Source organism: Glycine max, chromosome 5 (genome assembly GCF_000004515.6).
Source record: "Glycine max cultivar Williams 82 chromosome 5, Glycine_max_v4.0, whole genome shotgun sequence".
NCBI classification, from domain to species: domain Eukaryota; kingdom Viridiplantae; phylum Streptophyta; class Magnoliopsida; order Fabales; family Fabaceae; genus Glycine; species Glycine max.
The window spans coordinates 6576843-6597169 of NC_038241.2; the positions used below are offsets into that span (position 1 = coordinate 6576843).

At 32.7% G+C, this 20327-nt stretch overlaps 2 protein-coding genes across 6 annotated transcripts; both read right to left on the bottom strand.

The window, feature by feature from the left end:
- Positions 1 to 337: 337 nt before the first annotated feature.
- On the bottom strand, positions 338 to 2669 carry LOC100783697 (expansin-like B1). The gene is made up of 4 exons (XM_003524118.4): positions 2361 to 2669; positions 1786 to 1892; positions 1335 to 1649; positions 338 to 722 (listed from the first exon to the last, which is right to left on the bottom strand). The coding sequence occupies exons 1-4, from the start codon at positions 2494 to 2496 to the stop codon at positions 525 to 527; spliced, it is 756 nt and encodes a 251-aa protein (XP_003524166.1). The 5' UTR covers positions 2497 to 2669; the 3' UTR covers positions 338 to 524.
- Positions 2670 to 6349: 3680 nt separating this feature from the next.
- Positions 6350 to 14224, bottom strand: LOC100785827 (ATP-dependent Clp protease proteolytic subunit-related protein 4, chloroplastic-like). Of its 5 annotated transcripts, none has more exons than XR_005891285.1 (9): positions 13928 to 14220; positions 11739 to 11942; positions 10069 to 10124; positions 9119 to 9245; positions 8651 to 8728; positions 8245 to 8358; positions 8065 to 8173; positions 6685 to 6851; positions 6400 to 6605 (listed from the first exon to the last, which is right to left on the bottom strand). XR_005891285.1 is itself a non-coding variant. In NM_001414721.1 (8 exons), exons 1-7 carry the CDS (start codon positions 14189 to 14191, stop codon positions 8102 to 8104), a joined length of 915 nt encoding a protein of 304 aa, NP_001401650.1. In that variant the 5' UTR covers positions 14192 to 14224; the 3' UTR covers positions 6350 to 6608; positions 8065 to 8101. The 5 variants fall into 5 exon arrangements, 3 of the variants coding, with proteins under 3 accessions (NP_001401650.1, XP_006579409.1, NP_001241125.1); XR_414143.4 differs by having other exon boundaries at positions 6400 to 6608; NM_001414721.1 differs by lacking the exon at positions 6685 to 6851 and having other exon boundaries at positions 6350 to 6608; positions 13928 to 14224.
- Positions 14225 to 20327: the final 6103 nt, after the last annotated feature.

Here is a 20327-nt window from a genome sequence, read left to right on the forward strand (position 1 = left end):
TGAGAGTGAATCTCTTTAGTTACTTGAGTGATTCAAGAAATTGGTTTATCAAGGAGCACCACTTTATGTGTGACACCAATTCCGGAGGACTGATTCTTCCAACCACCTTCTTCATTCTCCTTCTTCATTCTAAACCATCATTCTCCATCCAAACACATTCATACTTTAAACTAAATCCCTTCCATTCAGTCCTCCATAAACTCGTCACTTTCTCTTTCCTTATCTAGTCCATTTTTTTGAATTTTCATACAAGTAAAAAAAAAAAAAAAAAAAACCTTTGAAGATCCATCCTCAACCCTTGTGCAAATGGATTTACATCAACTATTATACCAATGTAGGAAAAGGGTACCACATTTATTTTATTCAAATTCATGTAATCTAAGATGGAAAGTACATGAATCCCCATTATTTTAGTCCTAGTACACACATTCTTAAGAGTGACACTAAACAGAAACAAATCGAATACTAGTGCCTATCTATTTCTAATACGTTCCAGTAATCTCAAAATGCTTTTTTTTTTCTTTCTAATTAAGCTGAACATTGGTGTCATATGTTGCTCCGGCCTTCCAATCACTAGAAATAGCATTCTTGGACTGCACCCAATAAAGCCCTGCCCTGCCACTCACTTGGAACCTCAAGTAGATTTCACCCCTTGGTGGGCTGCTATAGTCAAACATTGCCCCAAAGGCCCTGCGCATTGGCTTCCATTCTTGGCAATCTTCCTGCATAGTTCAGAACATTTCAAGAATCAAATTTTGTAATACATTGGGAGAAAAGTAAAAATGAACCAATCTCTAAGTGCATGTTTAGCTTCACATTTGATTATCAAAAATCACGTTAAAATACTAGTTAAATGTTTTATATATTTGATCGCGCGTTGAGAAACTGATTTTGGTCCAGAATTGACCGAGTTGAATTAACTTTTTTTGTTGAACCCAGATATTCTTCCGCCAATAGCCGAAGACTAATTCTTCGAGGTACTCATAAGGGGTTGACCTCTTTCAATTTAAGTAAGTATTTATATATCTAATTATGCACTCGGAAATAACTTTAAAAAGCTTTCACACAGGATAAGTTTTACTACTAGCTTTTTTTCAAAATTTAAAACATCACATAAATAAATCACTTCACATCATAATCAATTTTAACCAACATCAGTTTTATTCAAAATTAATTTCACAAACGCTCACCCCAAAACACATACTTAAGCCAATTTGCATGACCAAGTGTATATATATATATATATATATTTCAATGACTCAATCCAATAATTCAGAAATTTTTATGCTAAGAATTGCATGCATATAAGGGCAACCAACCAAATACAAGTATACCTGAAACAACTCAACAGCAGTGACATCGTATGTTCCATCTACATAGAGAACCACGACAGCAAAGTAGTCAGGGTTTCTGCTGTGTTCATGGACCTTAAACACAACATTATAGCCAGTGTAACTGCAGGGGACCCTTCTGTATTCAATATCCACTACACCATATTTGAACAACTCTGCAGATGCATCTGCATTGCCTCCCAATCTCGAGAAGGCACGTGGGCTCATGATGAAATCTGTTCTATCTCCCTCACCATAGTCTGTTACCACCACATATGCTCCATTCTCATCACAATATTGTGGTATTTTGCACCTTGCCTGAATCATCATCGTCGTTTATTACTTGCCAAATTTTTTTCAAATAAACAAGTATTTTGTTTCAAGGATGATGAAGCTTTTTCTTTTACTAAGGACTAGTAGAAATATTGATTATTAAGAAGAGAAAGAAAAGTACTTGATAGCATGCACCACAGCCACTTCCATTCCTCCATAGCCTAGACACTCCTGCCACACTTCCATCATTCACAGTTCTTCCATATTCGCCAAAGCCACAAGCTCCCCCTGAAACATAGTAATTAATATGAATTGAACGAACGATCATATTTTATTTGTTGTGTCATGGTGTAAATAATAATGTTTTTTTTTACAACTACCTTAGAAGTATTCTTGAAATCGTGTGTAAAAAAGTAAAAAGTAAGTGAAAGATAGTAAAAAAAAAAAAGATACTACTATAAATGTTAAATATATTGTCAATTATTTAATGTTGAGATAATGGGGCATAGTTCCAAAAGATAGCATAATGTCACACTACCATATAGTGCACATTTTTTACTTGTAAAAAGCATCCCCAGGAAGTAGCATGCATCAATTCAACAGAGTAAATTATTTAAAATTTACTTTTGGTTAAAAAATATCAAGATCATTATTAAAACATTCAAACAAGGGTGTATATCCTAAATTCAGACAGCTTGGCACAAACAATTTATATGTACTAGCACATGCCATAGTTAGTTAGAAAAAGGCTCATACTTGGATTCCCATAGCAATCAGGGCTACCATAATATGTTGCTCTCGAGTCAGTGAAAGAGTCCTGTGAGCTACACAGAGCAGCTAAAAGTAGTAAGACACAAGCAAGGCCAAAATGGTGCTTAAAACTAAGTTCCATGTCGGAATGACAAATTCTCAAGGGTGAAGAGTAGGAAAGAAAATGCAGCAAGTGATTACTAGTGACCAATGTAATGAAGTATATGAAACAGGAATGACTAATAATGATAGTAGAATGCTTTGTGAGATAGGAAGCAAAAATATGGGGTCATATTTATAGTAATAGCCTAAGGTCTAGATAGTACAGGTGGTAGTCCACTTTTTCCTCCTCTTGAGGACTATGGATTGGGATAATGATGTGTACATTTTAGATCCTAGCTAGCAATATTGAATAATCACCAGGGTCCTTCCTATGAACTGATTTATTGTTACATATTATTAATATTAGAATGCTAAAATGCCTAACTTGGTTCTATCGGAACAGTATCCTAGGGAGGTCCTTGCACTTGCAGCTCCAGTCAAAAAAATTAAATTAAAACAATATCGTATTAGAAATTGTTCATTGACATATAGTGAAAAGGTTTTTTTTTATTGATTTTTAACCGTTTGACTATTTTTTTTCAAGACCAACTCTAGTTTATTTCCACCAGACACTAAACTGGTTTTGGCGGTTCATCAATTTTTCGATTCGACTAACCAGTCTGAACTAGTTTTCAAAACACATACTACTTATTAATACTATTTTTATTTAATTTGAAAAAATATTTTTCTCATATATATCCAAGGGAGTGTATACTCACCATGGAGAAATAATAATAAGAGACGGAGAAATGAAAAGAAAAGTAATTTTTGTTTTGCTTAAAGGTGGTATTCTCATAGAATCCATGAGATTAATTCCTTGAGGATTAAAAATGATTGAAGTAGGTTTTATCTCCTGTAACAATTTTTTTTTCATATATACAATCGAGAAATCAAATTAGTCAACATGTTTAAAGAAGACAATTATTTATCATCTGTGTTGAATCTTTTTCAGTAATAAAATTAAAAGAAAAGAAAAGTATGATAACATGTAATAAAAATGATAAAAAAGAGGGAAGTAAAAACTCATAATTATTGTATATCTTTAATTTTTATTTTAATTACATTATTATTATTATTTATCATTTTTTAAAAGTCTTTTTTTTATTTCTCTCTTTCCCTGTAACACATACATCCATAGAGGAAAAACCATCTTCGTCTTTATTTTTTTTATTTATCAGCTATGTTCGCATCTCTACAACATTAAGTTGTGTCTGAATGATATATGAGATCAGATTGATATTTCAATTTTTTTTTTATAAGCCAATATAGATATATATTAAGAAGATCACTGGTGATATGATATATTGATAACCTTTGAACTAACACACTATATAGTTTTAATGTTTATCCTGTTAAACATGTGGTTTAATGGTATTAATTGTCAATGGTTCGTTTTTAGAACAGTTCACTGATTCTGAATTTCACGACGGAGTTCATTTTTCCTCGTTTAACTAGTACAAAAGTAAAAATTGTGAGATTTAATGATGACAATATACTTAAGAGACTTTAACAGACATCAAACAATAAAATTAGTTTTAATATTGATCATATAAATAAATAGATGAAGAAACGTATAAACAACTAGAGTGATTATTGTTCAAGATTCCACACGCACTTAAATCTCTAGCAGCCACGTTGGTGGTAACGCACCCACAGATTCATTATTTGGCACGCTATGAAATCGACAAATTGTAATTTAATTACTCAGGTCAAAGGAAATAATTTTAAATTGTATAAAAAGTGATAATAGTGATACTGCTACTAATAATAATAATAATAGGTTCCTTCATTTGTGCCTGCCGCCAAGTTATTAGCGATTTTATGGTTGCCAAGTAGAACGATAACTTGCAAAAGGCATCCCCTCGAGTAGTAGTGTAAATCTGAGTTGGCCCTCTCTCCCTTGTGAAGTTAAATTACAACGGATTTGATTGATCTTCTAGCATAGTAATTTGCATTGTAATTAAAAAAACATATTAGAAAAAAAATTATAAAGTGCAAGTATAAAATGTTTGATGATAAAAATTTTACATTATTATTCAATTATAACACATTATATAAGATAAATTTATTAATTTTTATAATAATTACATTGTTAACAAATAAGTATGATTTTACCAAAGTGTAAAAGTGTTTTTACTGTTAATATATAATTATTAAACCTAATTAATATATATATATATATATATATATGTGTGTGTGAATATTAATAAAATAAAATATTAATGTTAGGTTTATTTTTGTTTATATAAAATTTAGTCTACCAAAACTAAATTATTAACATAAATATTACGAATTTTAACTTTAAAAATAACCCTGTCCCCCCTCTTCCCAGATTTCCACATCTCGAAGAAAATAGATTTCTTTCTAAACTTCATTCGTTTGTCTTCTTTCTTTTCCTCCAACCAAACAAAGAACATAGGCCTATTTGACTCCTTTGTCACTTTTCTTTTGTTTCTAAAATTCTTTTTTAAAACAATTCTGCTTTATTTAGCAATCATTTTGTCATCCAAAATTTATTAAATTGTATAAATTATTTAAAAAAACATAAATATCAAGGAGATGACGTTTTCATATTCTCCTTTTCTAATTTTTTTTTCAAGTGCTTATGAGATAAACTTCTAAAGCTAAGGAGACAAACAATATTTTCAAATGTGCTCAAAAACATATTTTAAAAAATAGAAAATATTTTTGAAAACAATAAACAAATAACACCATACTCTTTCTCTTAATTCTTTTCATCCCTCACTTCTTTTGTACCACCAAACAAACAAACATTAAATGTGTAATATTTGTTTCTATTTATGCCATGCGGGACTATTGCATACGAGGGCAAGTGTAAGTCATCCATTGTGAAGGAGGCATCCAATCACCAAAAAATTGAAATCTATTGGAGTAGGTGCTTCTTAAGTCCAGCCATCCATGTGGTGGCTCCTTCCTCATTACACGAAGCTGTCAAGAAAGAGGATGCTGAACACGCAATTGTCTTACAATATAGTGCTTTGAATTATTGAACTTTTTTTGTTACACTCATTTTTGTTAAGTACCCCCACGATTCAAAAAAAGTACCCACGAAATTTCAAAAATGAAGAATAAAATAAGAAATACGTGATATTCATAGGAGTTAAATAAATAAGTAGTAATATTTATATACTTCTAGATCATTGGTCCCATGCTATGCATGATTAATAAAAGCATTTTTAATTAAAAAAAACATTTGTATTTATATAATTTTGACCAGTCAATCAAAACAAACCACATCTTTCATTAAGCATGTGGATTAACTAGCATCATGATGTTTTAATTTAATTAGTGATCTAAAATTCAAGTCTTGTATTAAATATTTAGAGATAGAAAATTGTTGCTTATAATGATTTTCTGTAAATGTTACCATAGTAATCTTATCTAGTTGAACCAAAATTAGAGTAGATCTTTGTTCTATAGTAAATAATTTAAATAAAAAAAAAAACGTCTAAACTTTTACATATTTATTCCTTGATCTTACCATCAAGTTAGCGAGGTGACGTGAAAGAGGGATGCAAGAAGCATTAAGTGTTTATATCGCCATTAAATTTTCTAATTCCCTTGTTTTCAATTTGTAAATTCTTTTGATAAAAAATGTCATATTTTGACCAAAGATACTAACAATTATTCAATAAATGTGTTTTTAGTTCGTACGAGTACTAAATTAAACGAATGATTAGCCTAGACTCGACCAATATCAATGTGTGCATTCTAATACATTATTCTATTAGCTAATTTGAGTAAATTATTTCTTAAATTAAATTAAAATTAATATACCGACTGAAATAAAAATACATCTTTAAAAGCTACGCCCACATCTTCCCACATATATCAAAAATTGCTCACTGTTTAAAATTCGTGATACTGTTTTTCAAATTTGCTAAACATTGTCATTGATGGTATTTGAGTTTCCTTCTACTAATACAGACAAAAAAACATTTTGAATTAGAATGAACCAGAAACCAATCATGTGTACAAAGTATTAGAAAACAAGTAAATGGTAGATCCTTTAGCCTACTGTAGGGGGAGGGAAATATAGTCTACGGTATTAACAATGAGACTCCAATGTCCGCTATGCTTGGCATGGTTGTACAATTTGGCTGCTGATCTTCCATTTTAACTGATCTACTTCTATTATAAACAAAGAATTTATTAAGAATATAAAGCAACTTATTGCAAGAGAATAAGGAATCCACAAGAACTATACCAAATCCACACAAATTCCCGTTGACAGGAACATTTCATCAGACGAAATATATCAGACCATGCACAAACAGCCTTTGATTGGAACACTTAACATGTTTAGCTCAGGACACATTTTACCATTCTTGCTAAATAGTAGAGTACTACTCTCTTTACTTTCACCCCTCCCACCTCAAAAAAAGAAGGAAAAGAAAAATCAATGCCGAAAAAGGAAACAAATGGGGAGTATTGTTTTAAAAAGCAAAAAGTACAATCACTATAATGGCCATCAATATTGATAACACACTCCATCAACGGGACATGCCACTTAAATTAGATAATGCAAAAAAATACACAGCCAAGACTAACGGACCACAAATGTGCAAGTAGCATATTCATGTGTATACCTTACATCTGTCTTCAACACGTGTTGTAAAGCAAGCACCCAACTAACAAGATGAAACTAAATGAGGCCAATACATCATACAAAGGGGGCCTATTCACCAATTCAATCATAGTCTTAACTCTAATCGCTATTTGTAATGCAAATGAAAGTTATACACAAGTATACCAAACAGCCCAAGCAGCAACCTTAGCATGATCATAATTGTACCTTCTCCTGGGATTATGATTCTCTAAAGTTCAAAAGTAACTGCACCATCATGCAGTTCAAATCCAACAGATTATATTATATCTCAAGTTTCATATTTTATTTTAATTTTTGTTATAAAATAAAGCTTATTTATGGCTTTAGATCCTTAGCAGGTATTTTCTTAACTGTAGAGATATTGATCCGTTCTGATATATTTCTGCATAGTTTGGGGGTAGGAGGTGGGGATAATAATTGCATAGGCCGTATAGACATGAAAACATGCATTCACTCCCTTAATAGTGAGAACCGGGTTATGCTTGCAGTTAGTAGGGGAATAGAACATAATAGAAACAACAGAAGTTGTGGATAATTGGATATCACTGTCAATAGAAGCTTACTATTTAGATCACTAAGAGTAACAAGCTTATTGATAGTATCATATTCCCAAAAAGGTTCAAACAAAGGGCCTTGGCACACAAACATGAAACACTAACTCATGGTTGGTGCAATCATTAGATCACACGAATTCGCCATAATATATCTAACCCATGCATAATATCATGAAAAAATGGATACAAATTTTTGGCTTGAAAATTACCCACTTTACAGTGACAAATACCAAAAGCTAAAAGCCAAGTGTAAATGGAAAAAATTATAACCACAGGTGATTGCTTAATTGACCAATGTTCATGTGCATTTAATTTCTGAGCATCACAAACAACCCAAAAGGGGGACGTATACTCTTCTAAGATAACATTAAATCAATTTTGAAGTTGCAACAACCGTTTAATACAATAATGACTCAAGATGTACCTGAACTCCAAGAAAATGGCAATTTAAATTCCAACTGTCAAATAAGCCGTGCCTTTTTAAGGTCAGAAACAACTCCACGATCTTCACTGCCCCTATCATTGTATATAACCTGCAACAAGACAGTTACTTAAATTTTCAAGGCAAACAAATGACAAAAAGAAAATGTATGATGTAAAGTACCTTATCTATGATGCCATACTCAACAGCTTCGCTAGGGCTAAAATACTTTGGACGCTGAATATCAGCTTCAATCTGCTCAGGTGTTTTTTCCATATGCTTTGCATACAATTTAACCTTTAAAAAATTTAAACATTGTGCATGTGAGCTGTTACAATAATCTTTCAATCAGCCTTTGTTAAAGATAATTAGTAAAACCTACATTCTTAGGAGTTCATAGTAAACCAAAAAGCATGCACAAGTCTATTTGTGAAGCCCAAATACAACATAATTCATAATTCATAATATCATGCTTTGCGGTTGACGGGAACCAACAAATGTTTGGCTACTGCACAACAAACTGACATTTCAATATTTTAAAACGACTAAAAACACAAAATGATGCACTGGTCCACATAGCTTTACTTACCAATTCTGTCTTCACATTATTGACTTCTCTTCTTGCAAGGTTAACATCTGTTGCTTGACCTTGAAACCTTGCAATTGGCTGCAAATTGAGAAGGCATACTGTTAAGAAGCTTGGATAAAAGATCCCCAAAAGACATACAATAAACTAAGAGTAACTGAAACGACCATTCATGTGCTAGCTCATAACTTAAGCTTTTTGGGATAGTTAGGGGTGTTTGGTTTTAAAAAAATGTTTTTTATTTTCACTTTTACTAAGAAAAATGCCACTTACCATCTTATTTTCAGTTTATTTACTGTTTTCAAACGTCAGTATAGAAAACAGTGAAAACAAGTTTTTATTGTTTTCACAGTTTTGTATATGAACTTTTGAGAACGGGAAGCAAAGTAAAAACAGAAAAGGAAAACAAGAAATGTTTTCTCAAACCAAACAGCCTTAGTTTGTAAGAGTAAGAAATGATTGAGAACAAACCTGTCTTATCATTATTGTTGATGATGGCAAAGCAGAACGGTTACCCTTTGCACCAGCAGCCAAAAGCAATGCTGCTTCTCCCCAAGCATTACCAACACAAAGAGTAAAAATAGGAGGCTTGACATACCTGTATCAGAACAACTTGACTAGATTTACAAACACAAACTTTCTATGGGGAATTCTTCAAGTTGGGAAAAAGCTATAGAATCCTATTTGGGGGTAGGATAGTACAGGAAAAGTAAACCTAGTTGTTCCATCATACATATAAACATTTGGCATCATGTCCATTTAAAATCTATTAGATATTAGCATCATGTTGTTAGCATCCAACGGCAGAAATATTAATCCAGTATAGCCAAACTTAGGAAAATTGTTGACAAATACAGATCAGCATTAAGTGACATCATAGACAGAGTATATAACAGAAAAAGGGAAACACACAACAACTTCTAAACGGGGTCAGTTATATACATAAGCTGAATATATTAGCTCCATCAATCATGAAACACTCAATGAAAACAACAGCTTTAGAAAGAGTTAATTTAGAAATCTGACAGTCAGTTGAAAACCTTGATACAATTTAGAGATCATCAAAGGTACAGTACCTAACAAAAGTCAACACCAGCTAGATAATCACTTTTAATTGAAAAATACCTGGGTAAGGATACATATTATAGGTATGACAACCACACAAATTGTCACCCCACAGAGGGACTCTTGGGTTCCTAATTATTAAAATCTGAACACAGTGCCTATGTAAGCACTGCCAACAAAAGGACTTCTCCACCTTACAACCTAAAACATGCAATGCAAGGTGCAGCAGAGAAAATAAAGACAATAGTTAAAGTTTTTTTCCATTTAATAGCTATGTAGTATATAGTCGAGGAGCCCAACATAAGTGAGATAAAGAAAATAAATGACATGATCACAGAAAGCATAGTGATAATAACCTCATCACGTCATAAATTGCAAAGGCCTCAGTCTCATAACCCAACTTCTCACCTCCCTGAAAGAAGGAAACAAAATTCTATTAAACAAATGAATATTTTCATGGAGATTGTAGCACCAATAAAGAATCTTATGAAAATTATTTGCAGTTCAATAGTAGTCACACTATAGCCCAACAGTTCAGATTGATTCATGTAGCCACCTCCTAGTAGGATAAGGCTGGATTCTTGCTGTTGTTATTGCTGTATATGATATTCTCATAAAACTGGGTAGCTATCTGCTCATAATACAACTTCTACATTTTGATACAAAAAAGAAATATAGTAACTTTTATTGATTTTATTAATTTCATTCAGCTAGGCTATTTAAAATAATTATTAAATTATCTATGCTAATATTAATATATATGTCTTAGGCAGAGGTTTAGCATTAGCATCATTGCATCTCCATAAAAACATTAAACTAAACCCAAAAAATGTTATGATTAGTAATAATTTCTTGTAGACTTGTAATTTCAAAACTCATCCTTATTATTCTTTAGTTTCTAAAAAACCTAGATTGGCAAGTGTTTGCAACTTGGCATGGCCCTATATGATAAGATTAGTTATGATCTGTAATTAAGTAGTATTGTGATTGTAATTACTGTAATTAGGGGATTGATTGTGTACAGTTTTAATTTGTGATTTGTTTCCTTATTTCCTTAATTAGGATAGCCTCATTAGGATCTATATATCTGTATCAATTTTCTACATTTCAGTCAACAGAAACAATTCAATCTTTCCTCTCTTTCTCTATTTTCAAGTACATGCATGTATCAAGATGAAAATTTCAGCATATTATTAGCTATTAAATATTGGTCCCCTTTACTTAAATCATGGCTCCAACACTTTTGGCTATCATAAAAGCTCCATAGCCATGGTGTATATAAAAAGTGAGGCTTGGTAGATTTATAGGCTTTAGATATGCTTCATCCTCAAAGGATCGGGCCTAGACTTAACCCAACCTAGAACCCCCCACCACCTGCCGAATGCTTGCAACCTGGTAGTACCTTAGGCTAGTTTGGACTTAGCTCAAGAGCTGCACTTTCTGTGCACTACAATCTAGTGAGAGCATGGACTAGTGCACTCATCAACACCTCTATTCACCATAATTGATAGTATATATGTTTACTGTGCATCACAATTAAAAGCAACTGCCACCAATATTGTGCTTGTCAAAATTTACATTGATATGCATTTCAGATTAATAATCATACTTAACAATTAAGCAAGTCTTGCAATTTGTTAGCTCATTAGGACAACTTGAAAAAGGAAACCCCAAAAAGCATAATTTTTATTGAGGTGCACTGCACTAGCGAATAATATACTTATTAATTACTGAAAAATAAATGCATTTACACTACAAAACCAATTATATTTCTAATGAAGTTGCATAATTTGATCTGTCACATCTACTTCACTATCACTCCTCTAATGCACACACTCCCTAGTCCCCTATTCTATTCCCTCTTACAACATGTCATTCTACATCAAGTGATTCCTGCTATATGCACTTCAGTAATAAGGCAAATGCTTTAAAATTAAATAAATCAACGCACATCAAGCTATGAGAATGTATTTCTCATGGAGAAGACGAATATCCTAGGCTGAATACATAAAGAAACATTACTTACCTTAGTTGTCCCAGTGGAGTTTATGTATAGGTAAATAGGCTTATCATCATCTTCATATTGAAGGTAAAGAAATTCAGCTAGTATCAACTCAGTGACAGATGGAACAAGAGACATGCCCAAATAAACAATTCGATTTTTGTACAAGTAAGAAGCTAAGTCCGGTGGAGGTTGCTCCCATGCACTTCCTCTTTGAAAAGGAATAACCTATCCAAAGACAAAAAAAGAACAACAAACCTGCATAAATAGTATTGATAGCATATATAGTGCTTCAATGTGTCATAAAATATTGTGAGAAATTCTAGTAACACTGTTTTTAACACTCTATTATTTAAAAATTACAAATTTTGGTGGGTCTCACTTCACATTTAATGAATCTCTCTCCTAATTTTGTAGTCATCAATAAATTTTAACCAATACTAAAGCGTGTTTGAAAAAGTGTGTTGCTTTCACTCCTCAAATATTGTACATTACAAGTTATACCACTTATTCACTTAATATGCATGCACAAAGAACTTTACACCTTAAGGAACCATGCAAGTTACAGAATGTTAGTTCAAGACACCGCATAGCAATGACCACATACAACTCATAATACAACATAGATTTACGTACATCACTACATCAGTCTCTTTTCAACAAAAGAAAAACTAACAGAAAATTAGAAGAAAACAAAAAAGAACAATGACATGAGCTCTATCATAGCCATAGCATCAAACAAAGACAAATAAAAAAAATAAAAAAAACTCCCTGCCCTCTCCACATACCTACCAAAAAGACTCTGAACAAACTGTCCACTGACTACCAAAGAGAATCCATCAATAAAAATCCTATCCCCTATCAAGAAGACAGGTATAAAGACAAAGTGGCAAAGAAGCCTAAAAACAGCATGCAAGGCAAGTTGCCAGATAGATCAGTGCCTCTTGGCACCTTAGGAGTGCCTTTTCTAGTTCAGGCAATGCATGCCTCTATCATCTTATTAGCATTAGTAGAAAAAAATCTCTATTAGCCCATCCATCTAACTTGCTATCCACTATGATAAATGGGGGTAATGTAAGCAGGATGTTAAAATAATTACTAGTTGTCAATCTTTGGGATTCTTACCATCAAGCCAACAAGTAGTTTAGGATATTTCATTTTTGTAAATTGAACATTATAATCTTTGACTTGTACTATTAACATTGTGCTTGCAGAATGAATAGTTTATTTATATAGAAATTCAATGGAAAAAGGTCAAATATTTTACTGTTTTATTTTTTATAATGTTAACATTTTTCGGTGGTAAGGTGTGCAGCACTTTTTATGAGCCTCTCTGTTGCTTTAGGGATTAAGGTGGCATTTTGTAAATATGCTAGAACAAGGCAGAACATAACATGACTCCTATTTGATGTTTGGTTTCAAAAATGAAATAGAACATGTGGTTAAAAAAATGGTTGGCTACCTTTTGTCAGTTTGTTTGGAGAAGAAGAAATAGGGTGGAGATGAAAGACTTAGGTGTGAAATAAAGTGTGAGATCCACTAGCTATTTTCACTCCATTTCTCACCTATTTGTCTCTTATCTATTTCTTCCCAATTTCTCTTAAACTAAACACATTTAATTGCCACTCTATTTCCATTCACCCTCCCAATTTCCATCCATCCTATTTCTTCCCTAATATGGTTGGCTACCTAAATAAATATTTTCTAGTTCTGCTTCCGAGAGAAGGCTATTTTTGATAGTGTCTTCTCTGCTAACAACTTCGTTTTGTTGGGTGTAATAGATACAATGATAGATACATTTCAAATCCCTGATCTGTTACCTGCAAACTCTGTTCTAAAACGACCATAGCCATCACCAAAACTTACTCACCTCTTCTTCAATCAACGTCAAAGTCAAATTCAACATCTCTATACAATGTCACGTTCAAATTGTATAAATTCTACATACTGCAACCTTTTTTTATTCTAGCAAAACGAAACCTATAAACCATACGACCTCATACTCGTGCTTAGTGACAAATTAAACATCGAAACTAATAAATTAACACTCAAAATTATCACAGTACGCACAGAAAAACTGTAAGTGTTCACGCCAAATCAGATTCTGAACTATTACAGCATTCAGGTCAAGTCGCGAATCTCTTATCCAAATCGAAACCAGCATCTGAAACGCGAATGCGAAACGTGGTAGAGAAAAGTATAAAAAGCCGTACCATGGTAACGACGCCTCGTTTGGAGTTGGAGCCGCGAAACGACCCCGGATTGAGGGAGGAGAGTCGGAGCTTGTGGCCGGAGAAGAGGCTATAGGCGCTGTTGATTCCAGTGTAAGGAGCGACGAAGTTGGAGGAGAGAGAGGTCCTGACGGAGGAGGTGGAGGAGTTCATGGCTCTGATAGGGGTTGCGGTTCGAGACGAAGAGGGCAATGCCAGCATGGGCTTGTTGAGTGCGATGCTAGAAGCTGTTGTGGCAACCTCCATGGTGAGTAGTGAGCCACTGCGTGAGTGGAGAATAAACGGAGATAGGAGGAAGGCACGGGTTTTAACTGGATGGCATTGGGCTGGGCTTATTGGATTACGGCCCAGCCATATTTTGACGGTTGTTATTGGTCCCAACCAGATTGCTATTGCCCCTACCACTATTCAAAATTCCAAATTTACCCTCACCCACAATATACGATGGAATTATGATTCTGCTGCATTAGAAGGGTGTAAAAATAATATTCAACAGAATCAAGATTTCATTGTGTAATATTTAATAGAATCGTGATTTTATTATATATTTTTTTTTCGCATACCCCCTTACACAATTGTGCATTGTGGTCTATGGAAAAAATGCACAATAGAATCACGATTTTATTGTGCAAGGAGGCTAAATATAGCATGCTCAACGGAAGTATGATTCTATTGCACGATATACAACAGAATCATACTTTTCTTACGCAAATTTTTTCAGTAAAAAAATGTACAAGGAAGTATGATTTCGTTGTACACCATGTAAGGAAATTATACTACCGTTGTACATTTTTTTTTTTTAATAGTTTGACAGATAGAAATAACTTATGTATTAAATGAAATTTCATAGATATGTATACATTTCCTTTTCATGCATAGTTATTGTTAGTTTAGCAAATACAACCATTTTACAAGTATAAATTTTATACATTATCTTGTGATGTAATTTTAGATTTCTAGTTTTACAATAAATAATTATGTTAATGTTCTATGCAGGGATAGGTGTACAAGCATTTTCAAATTGTCAATTATGAGGTAGCCTGGACATACATTTAGATAGAACATACATTTCGATTATAACAACTCAATTTTTAATGAAAAAACACAATGTTTGCCTCATTGTAACTTGTCATTTAAAAAAAAGGATGAATACATTATTACTATTATAGTTTTATTCCATATACAATTCAATACAAATTTTGTCCATCTTCGCATAACTATATTTTTAAAATGTAAACTGTTATTAAAAATGTATTTTTGCATATATGGTACTTTCTAACTCTGCGTGATATCCACATAGGTCACTGAAGTAGCACTAGTGTTTTTAGTGTCACTTTAGTGTCTTATGTGGATGTCATGTGGCCTCAAATAGTTTTAAAAAAATGTTAACAAAAGGTAAGGCTAACATGACAGTGAAAACTCTAGTTAAATTAGAGATTTTTAGGCGTTGATTGTCCCGTTTTGGTAAAATATTCAAAAGAACCCCTTTGGTCAATTAGCCAAACATAGAGTGGTGCTAAGGAAGTGAAACATTTTAGAAAGGTTTTGTAGAAAAAAGGTATGCAAAGTGTTGTTTATAGTTTAATAACAAGTAAAAAATGAATCACCTTTAGAGACAGAATCTTCATGATGAAACTTTAGTAGAAAAGAAAATTAAAAGTTACATTATATATGCTTAGACAATAATAAAGATCTTTTGTTTGGGCTTTTGGTTTCCCAACATGCATAAAGAAAGGTATTTACAAGTGAAAAACAAAACAACTTATGCAACTCATTCTTAAACATTATTACTTTTGATCTTTTTTTATAAGAAACAAGTGATAGTGTATTTTACACTATAACTTGTTTCTTATAAAAAAAAATCAGAGGTAGTAATATTTAATTGAAGGATACTAAATAAAAGTACACTAATGATATATGAATATATGAATTGATTAAATAGTTATTCTTTTCATTTAGTCAAATTCTCATATTTAAAAAACATTGCTACAAGAACTTGAGGGGATCAAAATTTCAGAAATTGTGTTGGAAAATTAGAGGCGCAAAAATGCAAACATATTGTTGCTTTTGCATGAAGGGTGAAAATTAGTGATTCCCTTTGTTAGTTTTTTGAACAAAGAGTTAGAAGAAGAAAGAGGTGAGGGTGTAGGAGAGAGAAAGCGAGAAAAATGAGATTGAAAAAAGGGGAAAAAGATGTATCATATTTTTTTTAATGATATGTAATTTTTTAATTGTGTAGGTTAACTTAAATTTTATAACCAACCATTTCATTATGATCAACCCAATTTAGGCAAGTGTAATATTGTTTATGAATTTGAGTATATAGGTTTTTTAAACCATTGTTAACTATTAATTGAAAACCGTATTTATTTTTAAATTATTATTACTCTCAATTAATATTTAAATTAAAGCTCATATTTTTCCTTCTAGAACTTGCAAACATGGCTTCATAAAATATGTCCTCACAACATCTGCTCTCCCCTTATCATCTTGAATGCATGTTCTCATTCCAATGACATTCATTGACTGCCAAAAGCTAGTGATGCAAGCTCCATTGGAGCTTGTAGGCCTAGGATCTTCTTCATCAATGGATTCCTTTGCTTCTTGGAAGATGAATGGCAGCGGAATGGAGAAAGGGAAAGAGAGAGGAGACGCCACTTCAAGGAGAAGATGAGTCTAGAAGAAGCTCACCACCATAGGAGGCCATGGATAAGAGCTTGGAGGAAGAAGGAGATGAATGAAGGGAGAGGGAGAGAAGAGCACGAAATTTTGTGCTCTAAATGAGCTTTGAAATCTGAAGTTTAATATTCAAATCATCAAAGTTCAAAAAAATGCATACACATGACCTCTATTTATAGCCTAAGTGTCACACAAAATTGGAGGGAAATTCAAATTTCACTTGAATTTGAAATTGAATTTGTGGAGCCAAACTTTGGAGCCAAAATTTCACTAATTATGATTAGTGAATTTTAGTTATGGTTCAGCCCACTAATCCAAGATCAATTCCAAGATTCTCCACTAAGTGTGCTTAGGTGTCATGAGGCATGAAAAGCATGAAGGACATGCACAAAGTGTGACTATATGATGTGGCAATGGGGTGTAGTAAGCAAATGCTCACCTCCCCCTCTAAAATTTAATTGGATTGGGCTTCTACCAATTCAATTAAATTTATTTCCAACCACACACATCAAATATCCACTTAGTGCATGTGAAATTACAAAACTACCCCTAATACAAAAACTAGTCTAGGTGCCCTAAAATACAAGGGCTGAAAAATCCTATATTTCTAGGGTACCCTACCTACATTATGGAGCCCTAAATACAAGGCCCAAAAATAATGAAACCTTAATCTAATATTTACAAAGATAAGCGGGCTCGTACTTAGCCCATGGGCCCGAAATCTACCCTAAGGCTCATAAGAACCCTAGGGCCTTCTCTTGCATCTCTGGCCCAATCTACTTGGAGTTTTCTATCCAATGCCCTTGCGGGGTAGGATTGCATCAGCTAGCATCAACGTTGCACTTCCAAGCTCCTTGTGGTGGCGGTTTCCATTTGTTACTTGTTGTGTTATTGCTCGGTTGTGTTGAATTGTGCTACACTTCCTTCACTCTAGCCTAGTCCTGATCAAATTTTTCTCTTCTTTGAAACACTAATCAATGAAATTTCCATGATAAGCTTGTAGGCACTTTGAACGCAATATTCTCCATTATTTTCCATCCTCCAAATGACTATTTTGTTTTTGTACCTTGCATAATAGGCACTTGAAGAATGGTATTCACATCCCTTAGATTGAATATTTGATTAATCACATCCATGTTTCAACTTCCATGTGAAGTATCCATAATATTTGTTACTTTGAGATTTTTCATCCCATTGATTATAAGAGTTTCAATAGTGAGATTTTACTTCATTCTCAACTAGGGTTCGTTCCAAATACCAATATTAGTACCATTTCCCAACTTTCATTTATATCCTTCCTTTATGACCATTTTAGAAGAGAACATACTTCACCATGTAAATGATGGGTTGTGCCTTACTAAAGCTTCCATAAACTCTCCCCTTAAGAAATATTTAGCTTTGATGACTCTTGACAGTAAAACATTTAGCATAGAAAAGATCCTCCATTATTGCTTTCCTAACATGGCAAAGTTGAAAGCAAATAAATTTCTAAAACCTAACCCTAATTTCTCCTTCATAACACATAACCTGTCCCACACCATCCAATTTACCCCCTTCCTACCTCTTTTTCCTAAACCCCACCAATATGAATTCATCATCTTTTGAAGCTTATCCCCCAACAATTGAGGTATTTGGAAAATATTCATGCAGTACGTGGGGATATCTTGCACCACATACTTAATAAGAACTTTTCTTTCAGCCATATATATCACCATACCACTCCAAGAATTAATCTTCTATCCCATTTTGTCTTTAATAAAATTAAATACAACTTTTTTGTTCTTTCCTACAACAGATGGGAACCCTAAATATTTATCCCTTCCTCCTTCCTCCTTCACACTAAGCATAGGAGTAATAATATTCTTCAAGCTAGGCTCCATGTTTTTGCTATATATAAGTAATTTCAGACTTGTGAAAATTAATCAACTGACTTGATATTGTTTCATACTCCTAGAGGATTCTCCTGACCACCATAGCCTCTCTTTCATTAGCTCTAAAGAAAAAGAAATTGTCAACTACTAATAATAAGTGGGATATTATAGGAGGACTCCTGCAGATTTTCATCTCATGCAGTTCACACTTCCTCTCAACATCATCAACCAAAGCAAATAAGTCTTCAGCACAAATAATAAACAAATAAGGAAAGAGTAGGTCTCCTTGTCTGAGGCCCCTTCCAGGAACAATAGTACCTATAACCTCATCATTTATGTTAAAAAAAAAATCTAACAATGGAAACAACATCATGATCCAATTAAAAAACTGACACCTTTCATTCATCAATTTTTGAAATATATGATAGACATGTGCATATTTTTGTACTATATATTTTGTCATTTATAAAATAATGGTAATTTATTGCCTATATGGATTACCACCTACGTGTTTCATTCATCAATTTCTTTCTGAGCTCTCAGGTTAAATATTCAACACATTTTTTTATTAAACTTATTATCCTCAACAATTTCCAACTACCTAAATTTAATGATTAATTAATGTAGTTTTAATTTTTTTCTACACTCGTTATACTGCTATATATGTTTGTTTTGATCAAACTATTGTTTCTCATTCATCTCTATCATATAGTTTAGTTTTTTTTTGTTTATACACTATTTTATACATTTTTTTCATTTATGTTAATCAATAACACATTGTTTTTTTTAATTTTTTTTGCCAATGTATGATATCATGGTCATCTCATCTTCTCCTCCACGTGATGAGTCTAGAGTCTTGAGGACTCTTTTTTATGTCAAGTATCAGTTTTTTAAATTCTAAAGCTGATTTTGTATAAAAATTATTTATTCAACATAGATTCACATGTTAAAAAAATGTATTATGTGTATATTTTTTTGTAGTGTACAATAAAAATTCATGACTCTTTCTTTCAAAGGTGTAAATATCATTTCCAACTCAGTAAATACAATATAAAGGACCCTGAATTGTAAATAATTTTTTTAGGTAGCAACCCATCAAAGTGCGATTTTTACTCGCACAAATTTAAAATCAAAAGGAACAATATTTGGTAAAAAATTGTGTTGAAGTGTCTCAAGGTCAGTTGCAAGCTCTTACAAGAGGTTGCTTCCAATTTTTGTTATAGTTAGTTATTGGCCATAACTAACTTATGATAGGGTGTTGTTAGGGAGTTATCTTTTGTAGGCTTGTATTTGTTTTCTATATATTAGCATAGGTGTTATTCTATGAGGAGATATAGAGGAGAGAGATTTTACTCCATGAAATTCTTTGGTATTAAGAAGAAGAGAGATCAGGGTTATGTGTGAAAATAGAGTGAAAGGCTTGGGTTCCTTGTTTTTTGTTTCTCAACACTGGTCATACAAGGGCCAGGAGGATTCTATTATACAGGCTTAATCTCGTTCTTCCATCTCAGAGTGAATTGCTTTGCTCTCTTTCCCGTGGACGTAGGTCTTTAAGACTAAATCATGTATATTTGGTGTTCATTTTTTTCCTTTACCTTTTTTAATCTATTTTTCAATTATTTCTTGGTTCTATTTTTTTTCTTGTTGTTGTGTGTGTTTTTTGTTGGTTTCATTGACATAGTTGCAAGTTTATCCCCTAATAGGTTAAGTGATAAAATAATCTCCTAAATAAAAACTAATATTTTGAATCAACTCAAAGACTCTTTCATTGTCTATTCAAGCTTTTGCAAGATATTGTAACTTAACAGAATTTTGATGTTCAAGTAAGTATA

Bases quoted from the DNA above. Each gene is read 5' to 3' on its own strand.
- LOC100783697 (XM_003524118.4), bottom strand. From the start codon at position 2,496: ATGGAACTTAGTTTTAAGCACCATTTTGGCCTTGCTTGTGTCTTACTA. The intron at 1,893-2,360 runs GTATGAGCCTTT...ACTATGTTTCAG, and splicing joins TGATTGCTATGGGAATCCAA to GGGGAGCTTGTGGCTTTGGC. The intron at 1,650-1,785 runs GTACTTTTCTTT...ATGATGATTCAG, and splicing joins GCTGTGGTGCATGCTATCAA to GCAAGGTGCAAAATACCACA.
- LOC100785827 (NM_001414721.1), bottom strand. From the start codon at position 14,191: ATGGAGGTTGCCACAACAGCTTCTAGCATCGCACTCAACAAGCCCATG. The intron at 11,943-13,927 runs GTACGGCTTTTT...GTCTTTGGATAG, and splicing joins AACGAGGCGTCGTTACCATG to GTTATTCCTTTTCAAAGAGG. The intron at 8,174-8,244 runs GTACTTTACATC...GTCTTGTTGCAG, and splicing joins AGTATGGCATCATAGATAAG to GTTATATACAATGATAGGGG.